At 43.9% G+C, this 17,646-nt stretch overlaps 1 protein-coding gene across 1 annotated transcript; it reads left to right on the forward strand.

The window, feature by feature from the left end:
- Window positions 1-15,985, forward strand: LOC121922498 (ER membrane protein complex subunit 3-like). The gene is made up of 8 exons (XM_042452012.1): window positions 1-236; window positions 7,836-7,893; window positions 9,066-9,159; window positions 9,640-9,744; window positions 10,470-10,551; window positions 10,725-10,804; window positions 14,410-14,495; window positions 15,255-15,985. The coding sequence occupies exons 1-8, from the start codon at window positions 79-81 to the stop codon at window positions 15,363-15,365; spliced, it is 774 nt and encodes a 257-aa protein (XP_042307946.1). The 5' UTR covers window positions 1-78; the 3' UTR covers window positions 15,366-15,985.
- The last annotated feature ends 1,661 nt before the right edge of the window (window positions 15,986-17,646 follow it).

A 17,646-nucleotide genomic window follows, 5' to 3' on the forward strand; every position in this document is an offset into this window, starting at 1 on the left:
GTTTTGTTTCTTTTTATAACTCGTCCCCGGCGGGGTCAGTCTGCAGGGCGCTCCGCCGTTCTGACTGCTCGCGCCCCAATGGCGGCTCCGGAGCTGCGCCTGGACGGCTCCATCCGCTTCTGGGTCCTGCTGCCCGTGGCCTGGATCGCTCTGGCCGTGGGGATTCTGCGGCTGCGCGTGGCGGGGCTGTTGCGGGGCGAGCGCGAGCTGGGCTGGCGCGAGCAGCGGCGGGACACGTGAGCGGCAGCAGCAGCAGCAGCAGGGCGCGCGCGGGGGGGAGGCCACGCCCACAGTTCAAGGGGGCGCGGCGAGTGTTACAAGAATCGTTCGAAAGGGACGGGGTTTTTTTTCCCGAGGGAGGGGGAAAGCGCATGCGCATTCAACCCCCCCTGCGCACTTAAGGAGGCCCCGTTGATGATTTCATAAGGGTTTCCTCAGGTGGTCCAAAAGTTAACACACCGCAGGAATAACTGCCCTGGGAACACCGGGAAGTGTAGTTTTATGAGACAGTTAGCTTTCTCTGTCAGAGGAGGTTAATTTTTCTCAGAAACTACACTTCCCAGAATCCCCTCGCATATTGAGCCAAGGCAGTTGAAGCGGTCTCCAACTGGATTACTGTATTATTATTTGAACCTTCGTCAAGGAATCCTTAGAGGCCCGTGTCCCTCCCTCCCTTCCTTCCTTCCTCTGAAATAGAGCCCGCCCACAGCACTCACTGGGACTCGTCGGCGGTCTCCCATCCAAGTCCTAACCAGGGCTGACCCTGCTTAGCAGCCAGCATGATTCTTATTTATCTGTTTGTTTATTTTATTTTTAACCTGCCTTTCTCCTCCAAGGCGGCTAACAACATATATAAAACACAACAATTAAAACTACAATTGAAATCATAAAATATATATTAAATTTACAAATATAAAATGTAAAACATACAAAGTCCAAGCATCAGGCAGTGCCTTTTAGGGTATTTAGATGGATAAGGATTTCTTAGGCAAGGAATAGGCCCAAAACACACTGCAGGAATAATCTTGTTTTAGAGACAGCTTCGACTGCCTTGGCTAAATGCTAGGGAATTCTGGGAACTGTAGTTTTGTGTTCCCATGATTCCCTAGCACTGAACCAGGGCAGTTAAAGCAGTCCTGGATTATTTCTGCAGTGTGTTTAGGACCTAAATCTACCAAAACTCATGCAACAACTTCTTTCTCACCTTTAGTTTCAAAGGTTCCTACAAGGCCCCTTAGTAGCACATTTATATCCCAAGCTGACAGGGCTGTGGGGATACGGAGGGTGGCTGCAGAACTGTATCTGTTTTAGAACTGGTTGGCTCTAAAATGCCACGCAGGTAGTAAGGAGGAGTGAAGCGGATGCCTCAACATCCCACCCATTAGCTGGTGTTTTTGTTGACAGGTTAAGGCACAGTGTCAGCTGCTTATCCGTGGGCATAGTAAACACATTCTGAAAAAAGCAAGCTCACGTTTCTTATCTCACAGAGAGAGACAAATCATATACAGTTGGCCTTCCATATTCACGGATTCAAGCATCCATGGCTTGAAAATTTTCCCCACAAAGTACAAAGGCCCCTCCACGTTCGCTGGGGCGAGGAGGGGCACAGGAGCCCCATGAAAGTGGAAGAAATGCAAATTTTAAAAAACACCTTTTTTAAAAAACCTGAGAGAACACCTGTCTGGGAATCTCTAGGTCTTGCAGGGCAATTCCATGGTCAAGATCTGCCAGACATTTACCATTAAATTGCTCCGGAGGACCTACCAACACCTAGAGAAGTGTTCACTCTAGGAATCTCTTTTGGCAATAGAGTCACATTGGAAGACCTAGAGATTCCTAGAGAGAACATGTTAATCAAATCCATGGATAATTAAATCTGCAAAAGTGAAAGCCACAAATCTGGAGGGCCAACTGTATAATTAGCAAACCTTGATTTTGCCATTTTATATAAGGGACACCCTTTTACAATGCCATTGTATTTAATGGGGCATGAGTATCCACTTATTTTGGTATCCACAGGGAGTCCTGGAACCAAACCTCAGCAGAAAACAAGGGCCCACTGTAGTATCATTTCATAAAATGATGATGGAAGACTATCACCTTCATCATCTAAGCCCCAGTTTTCCTGTTTTCAAAGGTTCATGTGGAGTAGGCAGTCTTTCGGATGTCCTGGGCTAGAGCATTAAGGGATCTTCGAAGGCCAACAGCAGCTATTTATTTACTTGCCTATTTAGATCATAGAATCATAGAGTTGGAAGAGACCACTAGGGCCATCCAGTCCAACCCCCTGCCATGCAGGAAATCCAAATCAAAGCATCCCTGACAGATGGCCATCTAGCCTCTGTTTAAAGACCTCCAAGGAAGGAGACTCTATCACCCTCCGAGGGAGTGCATTCCACTGTCGAACAGCCCTAACTGTCAGGAAGTTCCTCCTAATGTTCAGGTGGAATCTCTTTTCCTGTAGCTTGCATCCATTGTTCCGGGTCCTGTTTTCTGGAGCAGCAGAAAACAAGCTTGCTCCCTCTTCAATATGACATCCCTTCAAATATTTAAACAGGGCGATCATATCACCTCTTAACCTTCTTTTCTCCAGGCTAAACATCCCCAGCTCCCTAAGTCGTTCCTCATAGGGCATGGTTTCCAGACCTTTCACCATTTTTGTCGCCCTCCTTTGGACACGCTCCAGTTTCTCAATGTCCTTTCTGAATTGTGGCACCCAGAACTGGACACAATATTCTAGGTGGGGCCTGACCAGAGCAGAATACAGTGGCACTATTACTTCTCTTGATCTAGACACTATACTTCTATTGATGCAGCCTAAAATAGCATTGGCCTTTTTAGCTGCCGCATCACACTGTTCACTCATGTTCAACTTGTGGTCTACTTGGACTCCTAGATCCCTTTCACACGTAGTTTCATTCAGCCAGGTGTCACCCATCCTATATCTGTGCATTTTATTTTTCCGCCCTAAGTGCAATACCTTACATTTCTCCGTGTTGAATTTCATTTTGTTAGCTTTGGCCCAGCTTTCTAGTCTATTCAGGTCATTTTGAATCTTGATCCTGTCCTCTGGGGTATTAGCTATTCCCCCTAATTTGGTATCATCTGCAAATTTGATAAGTATGCTCCCAATTCTGTCATCCAGGTCATTGATAAAGATGTTGAATAGCACTGGGCCCAGGACAGAGCCCTGTGGGACCCCACTGGTCACTTCTCTCCAGGATGAAAAGGAGCCATTGTTGAGCACCCTTTTGGTTCGGCCGGTCAACCAATTACAGATCCATTTAACAGTTCCTTTGTCTAGCCCACATTTTACAAGCTTGTTTGCAAGAATGTCATGGGGAACTTTGTCAAAGGCCTTAGTGAAATCAAGATATACTATATCCACAGCATTCCCTTCATCTACCAAGCTGGTAATTTTATCAAAGGAAGAGATCAGGTTTGTCTGCCATGACTTGTTTCTCTGAAACCCATGTTGACTTTTTGTGATTATGGCATTGCCTTCTAGATGTTCACAGACTCTCTGTTTAATGATCTGCTCCAGAATCTTTCCTAGTACTGATGTCAGACTAACTGGACGATAATTGTTGGGATCCTCTTTTTTCCCCTTTTTGAAGATGGGGACAACGTTTGCCCTCCGCCAGTCTGCTGGGATCTCTCCTGTTTTCCAGGAGTTTTCAAAGATTATTGCCAATGGCTCCAATATTACATTTGCCAGTTCTTTTAATACCCTTGGATGGAGTTCATCTGGTCCTGGAGACTTAAATTCATTTAGATTAATAAGGTGTTCCTCTACTATCTCTTTACTTATTCTGTACTGAAATTCCCCTATTCTGTCCTCTGCTCCATTATCCTCAGGTTGAGCACCGTTTGCCTTTTCTGAGAAGACTGAGGCAAAGAAGGTGTTGAGTAATTCTGCCTTTTCTCTGTCTTCTGTTAGCATTTTGCCATCTTCTCCACGCAGTGGCCCTACCGTTTCCTTCTTCTTCCTTTTGCTGCGGACATATCCAAAAAAGCCCTTTTTATTGTTCTTAACCTCTCTAGCAAGCCTGAGTTCATTCTGTGCTTTAGCTTTTCTGACTTTATCCCTACACATGCCTGCTATTTCTTTGAATTCCTTTTTTGTGATTTCCCCCTTTTCCATTTCTTATACATGTTCCGTTTCAAACTTAGCTCGGTTGAAAGTTCCTTAGTCATCCATCCTGGTTTCTTGAGACACCTCCCGTTTTTCTTTCTCACTGGAACTGTTTGAAATTGTGCCTTCAGTATCTCCCTTTTGAGAAACTCCCATCCGTCCTGAACTCCTTTATCTTTTAGTATTTCTGACCATGGAATCGCCCTCAATACTTCTCTAAGTTTACTGAAATCCGCTCTCCTAAAGTCTAGGATGCGTGTCTGACTATGCCTGGCTTCTCCTTTCCACTGTATTACAAACTCCAGGAGAACATGCTCACTTCCACCTAATGATCCCACCACTTGCACCCCATTAACCAAGTCATCCTTGTTGGTTAGGATCACATCTAAAATAGCTGACCCCCTTGTTGCCTCTTCCACCTTTTGGACCATGAAATTGTCTTCCAGGCAAGTGAGGAATTTGCTAGGCCTTGAGGATTTTGCTGAGTTTGACTTCCAACAAATATCAGGATAGTTGAAGTCGCCCATCACTACTACATCTCTCTTTTCTGACTGTGTGGTCATCTGTTCTAGAAAGATATAATCCAATTCCTCAGTCTGACTTGGGGCTCTGTAGTAGACTCCCACCGTAACATCCTTGTTGTTTCTCTCCCCTTTAATTTTTACCCAGATGCTCTCCACCTGGCTTCCATGATTGATGTCCTGGATCTCTTCACTGGTGTAAATATCTCTGACATATAGTGCTATTCCTCCTCCTTTCTTGTTTGGCCTATTTCTCTTTAAAAGGTTATACCCATCTATTTCCACATTCCAATCATGAGACTCATCCCACCAGGTTTCAGTGATGCCTATTATATCATATTTGCTTTGTTGTACTAGGAGTTCGATTTCATCTTGCTTATTTCCCATGCTCTGTGCATTAGTGTAGAGACATTGCAGGCCATAGTTCCCTTTTACTTGCTGCCTGTGCAAGTTTTTTTGCCTGCCACTGTTGGGTCCTTGCACTTTTTTTCTTGTTTCCTCTATGTCAGTTTGACTATTTTCGCCATCCCTTTCGTCTTCCTTAATATTGTCTCCCTTCCCCTCGGAACTCAGTTTAAAGCCCTCCTGATCAAGTTCTTGAGACTGTTGGCAAAAACATTTCTTCCAACTGGCGTGAGATGCAACCCGTCTGTTGCAAGAAGTCCCTCCTCGTGGAACCGCAGCCCATGATCGAAGAATCCAAATCCTTCTCGGCGGCACCATCTGCGAAGCCAGTTGTTCACATCCGCTATTTTCCTCTCCCTTCCTGGACCATGCCCTTCAACTGGCAGAAGAGACGAGATGACAACCTGTACATCCATTCCTTTCAACTTCCTACCAAGTGCCTCGTAATCCCTTTTGATGTTCTGAAGGCTGTGTCTTGCAGTATCATTAGTTCCCACGTGGACCAAAAGGAAGGGGTATTTGTCAGTAGGCTTGACCAGTCTTGTCAGCCTCTCTGTCACATCACGGATCTTTGCACCTGGAAGACAACACACCTCTCGAGACATCTTGTCAGGCCTACATATCACTGCTTCTGTACCCCTCAGCAAGGAGTCCCCCACTACGACCACACGCCTCCTCCGAGACTTAGCAGCGACTGTTCCCTCGGGTGGGACTCTCAGGCTCCCCTGCTCTGTCCCTGAAGTCTGTCCATGCTGCTCTTCTTCATCCTCCTTGATAAGGGAAAGAGCTTCGAATCGATTCTCTAGCTGCAAGCTCCCAGAACAATTCCTTCTTGGCTTACTTCTCTTTGTGACATTCCTCCAGCTGTCTGCCTCCTGTGTATGGCAAGTGACCTCTTCCACCCTAGCATCTTCCTCTGCATGGTACTCATCCAAGATGGTTAGTTCTATTGTGTCCAGGAAATCCTCTTGTTCCCTAATATGCTGAAGTGTAGCTACTCTTGACTCCAGCTGCTGCACTTTCTCCTCCAAGAGTGCTACCAACTTGCACCTGGTGCATGTGAAGTTCTCGACTTCTGTGGGCAAGAAGAGAAACATCCCACAAGAGTTGCAGGTGACTACAGCAGATCCCTCGTTGTCCATACTGCAAAGTCTTTAGTAATGACTATAACAGTCAATCTACTGGGAATACTTCTTTAAAGGAATGTACTGGCTGCTATCTTACACTTAAAGGGAAGGTTCTGTTTCAATATCTGATCCTAACCTGAAGCCACTTGAGCAGAGTTAAAGAAAATCAAAATTCGGCTCTGGAAGTTGGTATATAAAGCTAGTCTGCTAGCTCCGCCCCCTTGTGACTCACAGATGTGACTCACAGAAGCTCCACCCCTTCAGCAATGAGCACACGGTCTCAAGCACACGGTCTCAAAATGGCTGCCAAGCAGCTCCTCTCCTTCTCCTCTCTCTGGCCGGACTGTTCTGAAAGGCTCTGGAAGTTGGTATATAAAGCTAGTCTTCTAGCTCCGCCCCCTTGTGTCTCACAGATGTGACTCACAGAAGCTCCACCCCTTCAGCAATGAGAACACGGTCTCAAGCACACGGTCTCAAAATGGCTGCCAAGCAGCTCCTCTCCTTCTCCTCTCTCTGGCTGGACTGCCATACTGTAATGATTCTTGATATGGTTTAAAAAATGAAATTAGGTACAGTTGGCCCTTCTTATACACGGATTTTTTATACACGGATTTAAGCATACACGGTTTGAAAATTTCCCAAAAAAGTATAAAATTTACCTTGATTTTCCATTTTTTATTAGGGACACTATTTTACTATGTCATTATATTTAATGGGACTTGAGCATACACGGATTTTGTTATACACGGGGGATCTTGGAACCAAACCCCAGCGTATAACAAGGGTCCACTGTATGTGAATATAGAATTTTGCCTTCATAATTAAAGGTCCCATGAAACATATCCAATTGCAAGTGTGGGAAAATATGCTTTCTGAACGGAGGATAGGATGCATGGATTCCTGTGACATGTTTAAAACTAACACATTTGTGAGTGTTTGTGGGCATGTTTTTCGTGGAGTACAGCCTGCTTCATCCACAGCATGTAGCTTAGCCAGACATCCAGGTTCACACATGCACAGTGTGTGTTCGCACTCAATTTATGCATCTGATTAAATAGGATATGGTCATCCATGTCATAAAAAATTAGTTAATTGTTGAAGTATCACAAGACTCCTAGTTTTTGCTGCAAGCGACTAACATGGCTACATGTGCCTTTGGAAATTTTCTCTTAGGGTATCAGCTAGACAATTTTGAACTTCTTCTGCAAACAGAGGAACTAGAACTACAGATATGTTATCCTAAGTCAGTGCATTCAAAGCTATAGCCACTCATGTTTTATTGTCTGTCTCCAGGACCATCCCAATGTGATTTGAACCCTTGTTGGTTCCATTAAACCAACTGGGATTTGGTCTTAAGGTCCCCTGCAATATTGGGGAAAGCTGAAGTATGGTGCACATTATGAATCATATGGAAATGGAGCCTTATTTTTCTCTCATGACATTGCAAGGAATTTTAAAGTTGCAATTGGCACCCCTAAAAATATCACCCTAAAAACCTGTTTGGTTATAGCGATTTTGATTGTGCGAGTAACTCTCTGTTTGGTTGTCGGGCTTGGCTTGAGGATTTGATGCCACAACTTATATTATCACTTAGGGTCACAAATCATGTTGGAACTACAATTGAGATGAGTGCTCTTTGTCTGTCAGGCAGATTTTGGCTCGTAGCCGCCTCCTGAGAGAAAATGGACGATTCCTCACACATCAGGTGAGAGAGAACATGGAAGACAGACATATACATACACTCTTTCCACATACCTTGCCAGACACATGATCTTTGATGAATGGCCCTTCTTAGCACCTATCAGGATATAAACTGAGCAAACTCCAGTGCCTTGACAGGATCCCCTTCAGCTCACATATGATGCAGAACATTGTCTCTGGCTGCACTGCAGAAATAATGCAGTTTGGCCCTGCTTTTACTGCCCCAGCTCAATGCCTTGGAATTCTGAGATTTGCGATTTTGTGAGATATTTAGTCTCTGTGAGAGAGCTCTGGTGCAACAACAAACTACAAATCCCAGAGTTTCATAGAACTGAGCCATGGAAGTTAAACGTCTTGTCAAATTGCATTATTTCTGCAGTGCAAAAGCAGCCCATAACTCTGTTTCTTCCCTGTGTGGGTTCTGCACATGTGCCAAAGATATTGACATCAGTATCCAAAATTCTATACAATCCAAGACCAGGTTTTGTTAAATAACTTGTCTTCCTAAACTAGAGCTGGACAACTGGAGCTGCACATACCCCATTTTTCATCTCACCCCAAGGTTTTCTCTAACACTTGCCTTCACTCTTCTCTCTTTGCTCTCCACTCACCCTACCCAAAATCAGAAGTGGCATCTGTGGTAATATTGTGCCTCTAAGATTAGGCTCATGGGCACACTTACTGAGATGAAATGACCCACAATGAGTACAGTGGTCCTTATGTCTGAATTTTCATGGAGTACCGCTGGCTTTATGAGAGTTGTAAGCGAAAAGTGTCTTGATTCAATTCTTCCCTCTGCATTGAATTTAGTTGATGGTTCAAAACAAGTCTAAGATACTAACATCATACAGTGGACCCTTACCATCTGCAAAGGTTTGATTCCATGCCCCTCTGCAGATGGCAAAAAATGTGGATAGTTATGCCCCATATTATTCAGCCACAGCAACATACACATGGACGCATCAGTGTGGTGATCTGTGGCTAGTCAAATCCATGGATTGCCAGCCTGCCAATATGTACGGTGCAGCATAATAAGACAGTGGAAAGACTTCTGAGGCAACACAAATGAAGCACCTTGAACATTCTTGAAGCCTTATGCCAGAATTAATTATTTTCCGTCTCCCTTTCAAAATAACTTTAACTTTATCCCATTTTTGATGACATTTCCCCCCATAGGGCTTCCTTATGCGCAAGCACTACTTCAATAACCCCGAAAGTGGCTTCTTCCGCAAAACCAAGCGCAAGATACAGCCCCGGAACCCACTGACAGGTAAATGAAGGTGACCTCTCTGGAGGATATTTATAGAAGCAGACTGTCTTTTCCCCTTCACTTAGCAGCAAAGAGTATCACACTGAAAAAAAGGGTTCCTTTCCAGACTTGAAGTGACCAGCTTATCAAAAGTAGCCAAATGGGCATCAGGGGTGCTGATGTGTCTGATGGTTGCAGTTCAGGCCTGGCCTCAGGTCTTTGAAAGCCAGTTTTTCTAATCTTGGGAAGGGGACGAGATCTCTGCTGAGCATGGAAAATTTCATTCCCCTTCCCTCACACTCCAGCCTGGAGAAATCTTAAGTCGGTAAAGCCACCCTTAAGGTTTTTTTAAAAATCATTTTAAAAATAAAAAATGATGTCTAGATTTCTCAGCAATCTGGATTCTGTGCCTGAAATATCATTTCAGTGTCTTTAGTACGCACTTTCTGAATTTTGGCATACACACAGTCCTGTTCTAAGACTTTCGCTCTTTCCTCCTAGATCCCACCATGGTCATGGAGATGATGAAGGGCAACATTGTCAATGTGCTGCCCATGATCCTTGTCGGAGGCTGGATCAACTGGGCCTTCTCTGGCTTTGTGGCTAGTGAGTGAGGAGGGGAATCGAGGCAGATGTGTTAAGAATTCCTCTTTTTATTGTATGATTTTAGTATTATGGTTAGCATTCTTTGATGGGTTGGCTTCGTGTTTTACATTTACAAGTAGCTGTAAAAACGATTGAAGAACAGGCAGAACAGAAATATATTAAAATATTTTTTTAAATAGGATAGGAATATTTAAAGACCAAAGTTTATGGTAACTCTTGTTCCCACTTCTTAGTTCAGACTGACAGTGGAGCAAGTCATTGCATTCTTGTTTCGTGGATGCTGTCTGTGGCTTGCTTATAGTGAACAATGAATCTGTCAGACCTCAGTTCAAACATCACCACAGCCATGAAATTTAGGCCAAGTGAAATCCCATTTAGCTTCTCTACTTCTTCCCTGGTAGTTTTCCACAGGAGGCTGGTTGATACAGTACTGCCATAACATGACCACACCAGGTTGCTTTCACTGCCACCATGTATCTATCATGCTCTAGATACCTCCAGAAGAGTAGGCATGGTCCTTCATGTTGTTCATAGTGACAGCTTGAAGTTCAAGCATTTTCAGCAGAGTTGGAAGGAGGAAAGGGATAGAAGATAGCAGGAAGCTCTAGTTCAGGAGAGAGGGGCCATGGAGAGATGGGGACGCGGGATGAGGATTAACAGGGCAGTGGCTGGGTTTGCTGGTGGGGTGGACCCACCTCTAACCCCTCTCCCTCACAATCTCCCAGCCAAGGTTCCTTTCCCCCTGACCCTCCGGTTCAAGCCCATGCTGCAACGTGGAATTAACCTGCCTTCACTGGATGCCTCTTGGTAAGCACCTGTCACTGGCCTCCCCCACCATTCACCCCAAGTGTAGCCAGTCCCTTCAGAAGGGGTTGGTGGTGAGGGGATGATGGGAGCTTCAGCTCTTTAGTCCTGTGGCATGGGACTGGGGTGTGGGTAGGGTCCCTAAAATAGTCGCTGATGTTTTTTTCTCTTCCCAGGGTGAGTTCAGCCTCCTGGTATTTCCTCAATGTTTTTGGATTGCGTCGAGTGTACAGTATCGTCTTGGGGGAAGAGACAGGTAAGAGATATCTTGTAAACAGGAGGGAGGGGAAGGGGTGGACTGCAGAGGATCAGGTGGGGTGCCTTTAGAGACTGCCCTACGGCAAGAAGAACAAGATTATTATAGAAACAAAGCAGGACCACACAATATCTGAATTCTTTGCATCATTCACAGTGCTACTGATCCGAAGAACATAGGATTAGTACTAAGAGCAAGGGCAGACCACTGGTTTAGTGGCCAATGTGGAGTTGGAATGCATCTCATGCTATTTCCCATCAGCATAGCCAATGGTGAAGAATTATGGGAATTGCAATCCAGAACACCTAGAGGGCTGCACATTCCAAATCCATGGATTGAAACAATCCGTACCCATTCAGGTATGAAAGCTCATTAGGAAAATGCAGGCCAGTTCCTGAGTTTCATTCTAACCTACCTCATAGGGCTGTCATGAAAAGGAAAGGAGACAGGGAGGATCAGGTATGTTGTCCTGAGCTCCTTGGAGGAAAAGGTGGGATGTAAGTGAAATAAATAAAATGTGTTAAAACTGTTCATCAACTTTACAACATGTGAATAATGACTGTGTATCAGTTCGTATCCCATGTACAGTAAACAACCATATAATAAATCTCCTCCCAGACAAGCGTAGGGAAATTTGAATAGAAACAGACGCACAATACTTTTTGATGGGAACAAGTGAAATCACAAAGCATTAAGCTAGTGTTATGTTTTTCACAGCGATTTTGCTATTGGTTCACTGTAAAAAAAAAAGCATAGATAATATGTGATTGATGGGGAGACTTTGTTGGTGGAGGTTCTCTGGGACAACCAGATCCAATACTTTAAGACACACAACATACTAGTCTTTAAGGCAGCAATTCAGGAAGCTCTTTGCAGGGTAGGTGGATTAAATTCTTCCCAAGGGTTGTAAAGGCATGCTGGGACAACAAAACAACTAGTCAGCAGCTATTCAAATTTGCTTTTATGAATCAGAATTCATGGGTTCCTTGTAAGGCAGAAGTCTGAAATAAAGAAACACATAGAATGATAGAGTTTGGAAGAGACTACAAGGGCCATCCAATCCAACCCCCTGGCCATGCAGGAAATCACAATGCTGGGCTTCTTTATCTTACATGTCTTAAGATACATTTTTCTTTCTAATTATTTCTGCCCCTAGCCCTATTTGTTATCTTTGTACTTGAGAACTGGAGAAGACGCAATAATCTATTGTTGTTGCATTGGTTGATTGGCTCTCTCCTTTAAAATTCTCTTGTCCTTGAGCATCCCTTTCTTCCCCACTATCTTTTCTTCTTTTCTCCTTCCAAACTCTTTCTCTTCTGACTGGTTTCTTCCCTGCCCCTTGCCTCATTTGGGCCTTTTCCCACTTCCCTCTTCTTAGGACCAAAACACACTGCAGAAATAATCCAATCTGAGGCTACTTTAACTGTCCTGGATCAGTGCTAGAAAATCCTGGGAATTGTAGTTTGTTGTGGCACCAGAGCTCTCTGACAGAGAAGGCTAAATGTCTCACAAAACTACAGTTCTCAGAATTGAGCCAGGGCAGTTGCAGTGGTCTCAAACTAGATTATTTCTGCAGTGTGTTTTGGACCTTAGTCATCCCTTTCTTTCAACCGCCATTTCCTGGAGGCAGGACTGGATTTGAGCCAAGGCTTCTCTCAAAGCCATTTGAGAACATTCTCTGCTGGGGCACTCAAGAGCTAGGCAGGGAATGCAGAGGCTGTGACTCTGTTGCAGGCTGCCAAGCTACTGAGGAACTACCTTCTGGAGGAAGATCGACTAATTTTTTTAAACAGCATTAAATGTTCAGACAGTGCTGGGTTCTGGTCATCTGAGCTGTTGCCAAACTGCAGAATTAATTCAATTTGACACTGTTTTGATTGCCATTGCTCCATCCTATGGAATCCTGGCATTTGTAGTTTGTTGTGACACCACAGTTCTCTGACAGAGAAGGCTAAATACATCACAAAACTACAAATCCCAGAATTCCATAGCACTGAGCCATGGCAGTTAAAGTGGGGTCAAACTACATTGTTTCTGCAGTGTGGCAGAAGCCCAGGTGACCAGAACTCAAAACTATCTGAACACGTTAGTGATTTTTTTTAAAAAAAAAAACGTAGTTTTAAGTAGCATTAATTCTGTAGTGTAGATGCAGCCCTAGACGTAGTGAGACCAGAACACAGAATTGAAAACAAAATCCTCTCTGCTCACTGACGCACAGAGATAGATCTCTCACTCCTAGCCAGTGCCTAGAAAGTCTCACAGGTACTTCAACTTTCAAACATTTTCTACACAATCTGTAAACATATTGGCTGGAATTCACATGAATAGTTACAAGCATGTAACCACCATAGTTACATAGTTTTGCAGTGACTCCCCATTCCCACTTACCAGGCAGCAGCTGCTGTGATCAGTGGAGCTCTGTTCCCCTAGCAATTGGAAAGCAGATGACTGATGTTTCCACTGTGTTCCATAAGCATTCTCCAATGTGGCAGGTAGAAGCAGAGTCCCTGTTGCAATCCCCATTGTACCCAAGATTGCTCATACAAGGGGGGATGTGTCTGTCAGTCAGCTGCTTCCCAATTGACAGGGGAACAGAGCCCCATTGATTGTAGTGGCTGTTGCCTGGTAAGTAGAGACTGGAGGATTTCCACAGTTCCCTAAACTAGGGAATACATAGGGATTATTAATATGAAATAGTCATAGATGCACAACTCTAAATTGTGCATTTGTAATTGACTTAGTTAATTCTGGCTATTTGTTGTTGTTGTTGTTGTTGTTAAGGATTCTGTTCCTTCCAGGCAGCTGTGTTGCTGTACTGAACTTGTGGTTCAGAACAGGTTATCTCAAGAAATATACACTTGTCCTTCCACATTTGTGGTTTTGACTTTTGTGGATTTGATTACTGACAGATTTTATTAATATGTTCTTTCTAGGGATATCTAGATCCTCCAGTGCAACTCTATTGTCAGCTTTAACCAAAAGTCACACTGAAGGACCTAGACATTCCTAAAGAGAACACTCTACTAAGCATTTATAGTTTCTCCAGCGCAATTCTATGGTCAATGTCTGGCAGATGTTGACCACAGAGTTGCACTGGAAGACCTAGAGATTCCTAGAGAAGTATTTTCTCAAGTAAAAACATGTTTTTGTTATTTGCAGTTTTTCCACATTCACTGGAGTCCTATGCACCTAACCCCAGCAAACATGGAGGGACAATTGTAATTGTTTAAAAAATTATCTAGCCTTTACGATTAGGAGAAAAAATATTTCAAAAAGATGGTCCTGTTATAGTAAAAGCAAAGCCTATATCAGGACTTTTAAAATAACTATATTAGAGCTTATTCAAGTACACAAAGTGTATTCCTAAACTGGCAAATCTGCTCTGAGAAATGTTATCTTGATATCTCAGAATTTTCAAGTCATTACGAGGCTAGGACTGGAGAAACTCTATCACAGCAGGCTGTTAGTTTCTGAAATACAAGGGGCTCACGCTTAATCAAATGTTATCTCAACGTGACTGTAGTTTCTTTGCCTCTAGTCAACTTGCAGAACTTTAGTGCAACCATGTTCTTTCTCACTGTTTCCACTTCCCACTTTCTTCTCAGCTGCAGATCAGAATCAGCTCCTATTGCAAGATCAGTTTATGGGACCAGCTGTGCCTACACCACCAGATCCCAACAAAGCCTTCAAGGTAAACCTTTCTGAGTCATGGAAGATTCAGGTTTTCATTAGCAAGTTCCAAGAATTCCCTCAGTTGGCCTGAGAATTCTGTGAGCTGCAATCCAAAAAAGTAACTTTGCTAGGCTTAGATAGAAATACGTTTAGATGGAAATTGTTTGGGATTAATACCTAGAAACTGGTTAATTCAACTGCATCTTATCTCGAGAACTACATGGGAAACTCCACTTTAGCTGCTATGTATACATAGGCCCTGATGTTACATCAGTCAGTCTTTTGTGAGAGGCTTCTACAGCTAAGCTAGGGGTGGGAAATTATTTGGTCTTCCAACTCTGGTTAGTACCTGGATGGGAGACCACCATGCCAGGCAGGCTATATTTCAGAGGAAGGAACTGGCAAAGCCATCTCTAAGTATTCCTTGCCTAAGAAAACCCTATGAAATTCAGGGGCCTGCCATATGTCAGCAGGTAACTTTAAAGTGCACACATGGCTAGCCTCTTTCTCCCTGAAAAAAGAGAGATAACATTAACCCATCTCACTGGGTTATTTAAAAAATATATTAAGAGAATGGATGCAAAGCACTTTGAAATGCTTCAGTTGTTATTGATGTTGCTTAACTGGAAAGTCTAGGTTTTGACCCTGCCAGGTTCTACCTTAGCATAAAGGCTATTGTTGTCAGCATTTGCGGCTTGGTCTGCAAGTTGTATGTTACTCATTCCTGCAGTGGTAACATAAGAGTCAGACCTTGATTGGCTCTTTTCTCCTCCTTTAGGCTGAATGGGAAGCATTAGAGCTGGTTTCTCATCACTGGGCTTTGAAGGATGTGGAAGAACAGCTGATGTCGCAGGACCTTGAGCTGGCAGGGATGTTTGGACCTGACTGATCCCACCTGTGATAGTTATGGGCTATCCCCAAGCTGGCAGGGCGACAGCGTGTGCACAGAGATGCACGCATACCCCTCGGGGTGGCAGAAGGCCATCTCATTATGCATGGTGTGTGGAAAAGTGTGGAGTGGCTTTGTCTTTTTCAAGACGTTACAGTAGACAGCTGAAGATTATAGACTGATAATTCTTAATCATAGTGGCAGGTAATAGCACCATTTGAACTGTGGTTGCATCTACACTGCAGAATTAATGCAGTTTGATACTGTTTTAACAGCCATGGTTCAGTGCTATGGAATTCTGGGATTTGTAGTTTTGCATGGTATTTAGCCTTTTCTGCCAGAGAGCTCTGGTGCCACAACAAACTACAAATCTCAGGATTCAGTAGAATAGAGGCATGACAGTTAAAGTAGTGTCAATGTGCATTAATTCTACAGTCTGGCAGTAGCCTGTTTCTCAGTGGCTGAAGTGTTGAAGGTAGTTGGAGCTAGCACATTAATGACGAAAGGTTGCATTTTATGTTCTACTTGGAGTGGAAAGTCAATATAAGAGGCCTCAGACTCTTGCACCATGTAGCTTGCAGAGCAGTTTTATCTATTAAACTGAGGCAGCTGCAACTGTGCATAGTTTTCTCCTGTTTGTGTTCTTCATTTATAGACAGTGGCAAACTTGGTTGCTGGGTGCAGATATTGCTACTATTTTCCAAATAACATCCTGGTCTAAAGGACCTTAGACTTGGAAAAAATAGGAAAGTTTTGGCAGAACATAGGATGGCCTATATACTAAAAACAGGGACTAGGCAACTTGACACATAGATGTCAGTTTTTAATTCCATGAGGAATTCACTGTCCAGTGATAAGAACTCCATATACATGCTTAAAATAAAGCTGTCATCTGGTCTGCAGTCCAGAAATTGTAAAGCCATGTTGTATACAGGGGTACACAAAGTAGTGGTCCAGTGCCCATCCACAAGCTGCTGCTCCCTGGAGTTTCCAGGAAAAAAATGAAACCACCACAGCCCATGGGCACAAATATGGTACCAGTCTCCCACATACGACAACTTGGGAAGTGCTGCTGTAGTGAATTCTGTCTGTACTGGATTCAAACTGCTGATATGGGATAATGCCTCTGCCCTACTGTGAAACCTTAGTCTCTATCAAAGTTTTTTTAAGGCACCAACTCTCCCTGAAGCAAGAAACCATCCCCTTCTGGCCTAGTCAGTATGGAAAAATATTACATTGTTTAAAAGGAGAGCCTTCAACAGGAAATCAGCAGGTCTACTATCTATCTCATCCAAATGGGGTGTTACATTGGCATATGACTGCCTAGGCTATCATGATCCTATCATGAACAATTGTACCTTTCAAAGTCCCAGTACCCCTGGCCTACATAGCACACAGTGATGGCTCCTTGAATCATACTGTTGGAAGAGACCACAAGGACCATCCAGTTCACACCCGTGCGATGCAGGAAGACACAAACGAAGCACTCTTGATAGATGGCCATTCAGTCTGTTTAAAAACCTCGAGAGGAGGCGGCTCCATCACATTCCACTGTTGAACAGCTCTTACCTTCAGGAAGTTCTTCCAAATGTTGAGGTGGAATCTCTTTTCCTGTAGTCTTGAGAAATGCAGTCCACCAACACCTCGAGAGTCAGATGCTTCCCACCCTTGCTCTGAAGCATCTTGAGGACTGCAGAAGTCCACTTACACATGGCCAGAAGCAAGTGGGCACTGACTTCTTGCCATCCACCCCAGCAACTTGAGGAAGAACAAAAGCCTACAGCACTGTCTTGCTCCAACTGTCAGGAACCCTACTTGTGCTGAAGCCTTGAGGAGAAAATTCCCAACAGTGGCTACATCTTCTGCCAACCTGGTCCAGTGGTTGTGGCTCTACTGCAGTACAAGATGATCCTACACATTCCAAGGGTTGTGGAATATTTGGTCTTCTAGATGTTTTAAACTTCAGATCTCTAAAGCCCTAGCCAGGATCTTCTACAGGAAAGAGAAGTTCCAGTTTGAAACATCTGGAAGGCCAAGAGTTTACCACACCTGTTATTGGTAACTGAAGCAAGGAAGGATCTAAGTGGATAATCTTTGGCCTGTTACAGACTGCCAAAATAAAGCTGCTTCAGGTCTCTTTGGAGGTATGCTGTTTAAATGATGCATGCATCCTAAGAATCCGGAAGCTGCACCAAAGCTGCACTCCAGTGCTTAGGAATGGAGTGTGGCTTTGGCGCGACCTCCGGACTCTTAGGACCCATGCATCATTTAAATAGCATAC

The sequence above is a fragment of the Sceloporus undulatus genome, chromosome 2 (genome assembly GCF_019175285.1).
Source record: "Sceloporus undulatus isolate JIND9_A2432 ecotype Alabama chromosome 2, SceUnd_v1.1, whole genome shotgun sequence".
Lineage (NCBI taxonomy): Eukaryota > Metazoa > Chordata > Lepidosauria > Squamata > Phrynosomatidae > Sceloporus > Sceloporus undulatus.

Excerpts from the sequence above, each read along its gene's own strand:
- LOC121922498 (XM_042452012.1), top strand. The coding sequence starts at position 79 with ATGGCGGCTCCGGAGCTGCGCCTGGACGGCTCCATCCGCTTCTGGGTC. Across the intron at positions 237-7,835 it reads CGCGAGCAGCGGCGGGACAC|GCAGATTTTGGCTCGTAGCC; the intron begins GTGAGCGGCAGC and ends TTTGTCTGTCAG. Across the intron at positions 9,160-9,639 it reads GCCCCGGAACCCACTGACAG|ATCCCACCATGGTCATGGAG; the intron begins GTAAATGAAGGT and ends CTTTCCTCCTAG.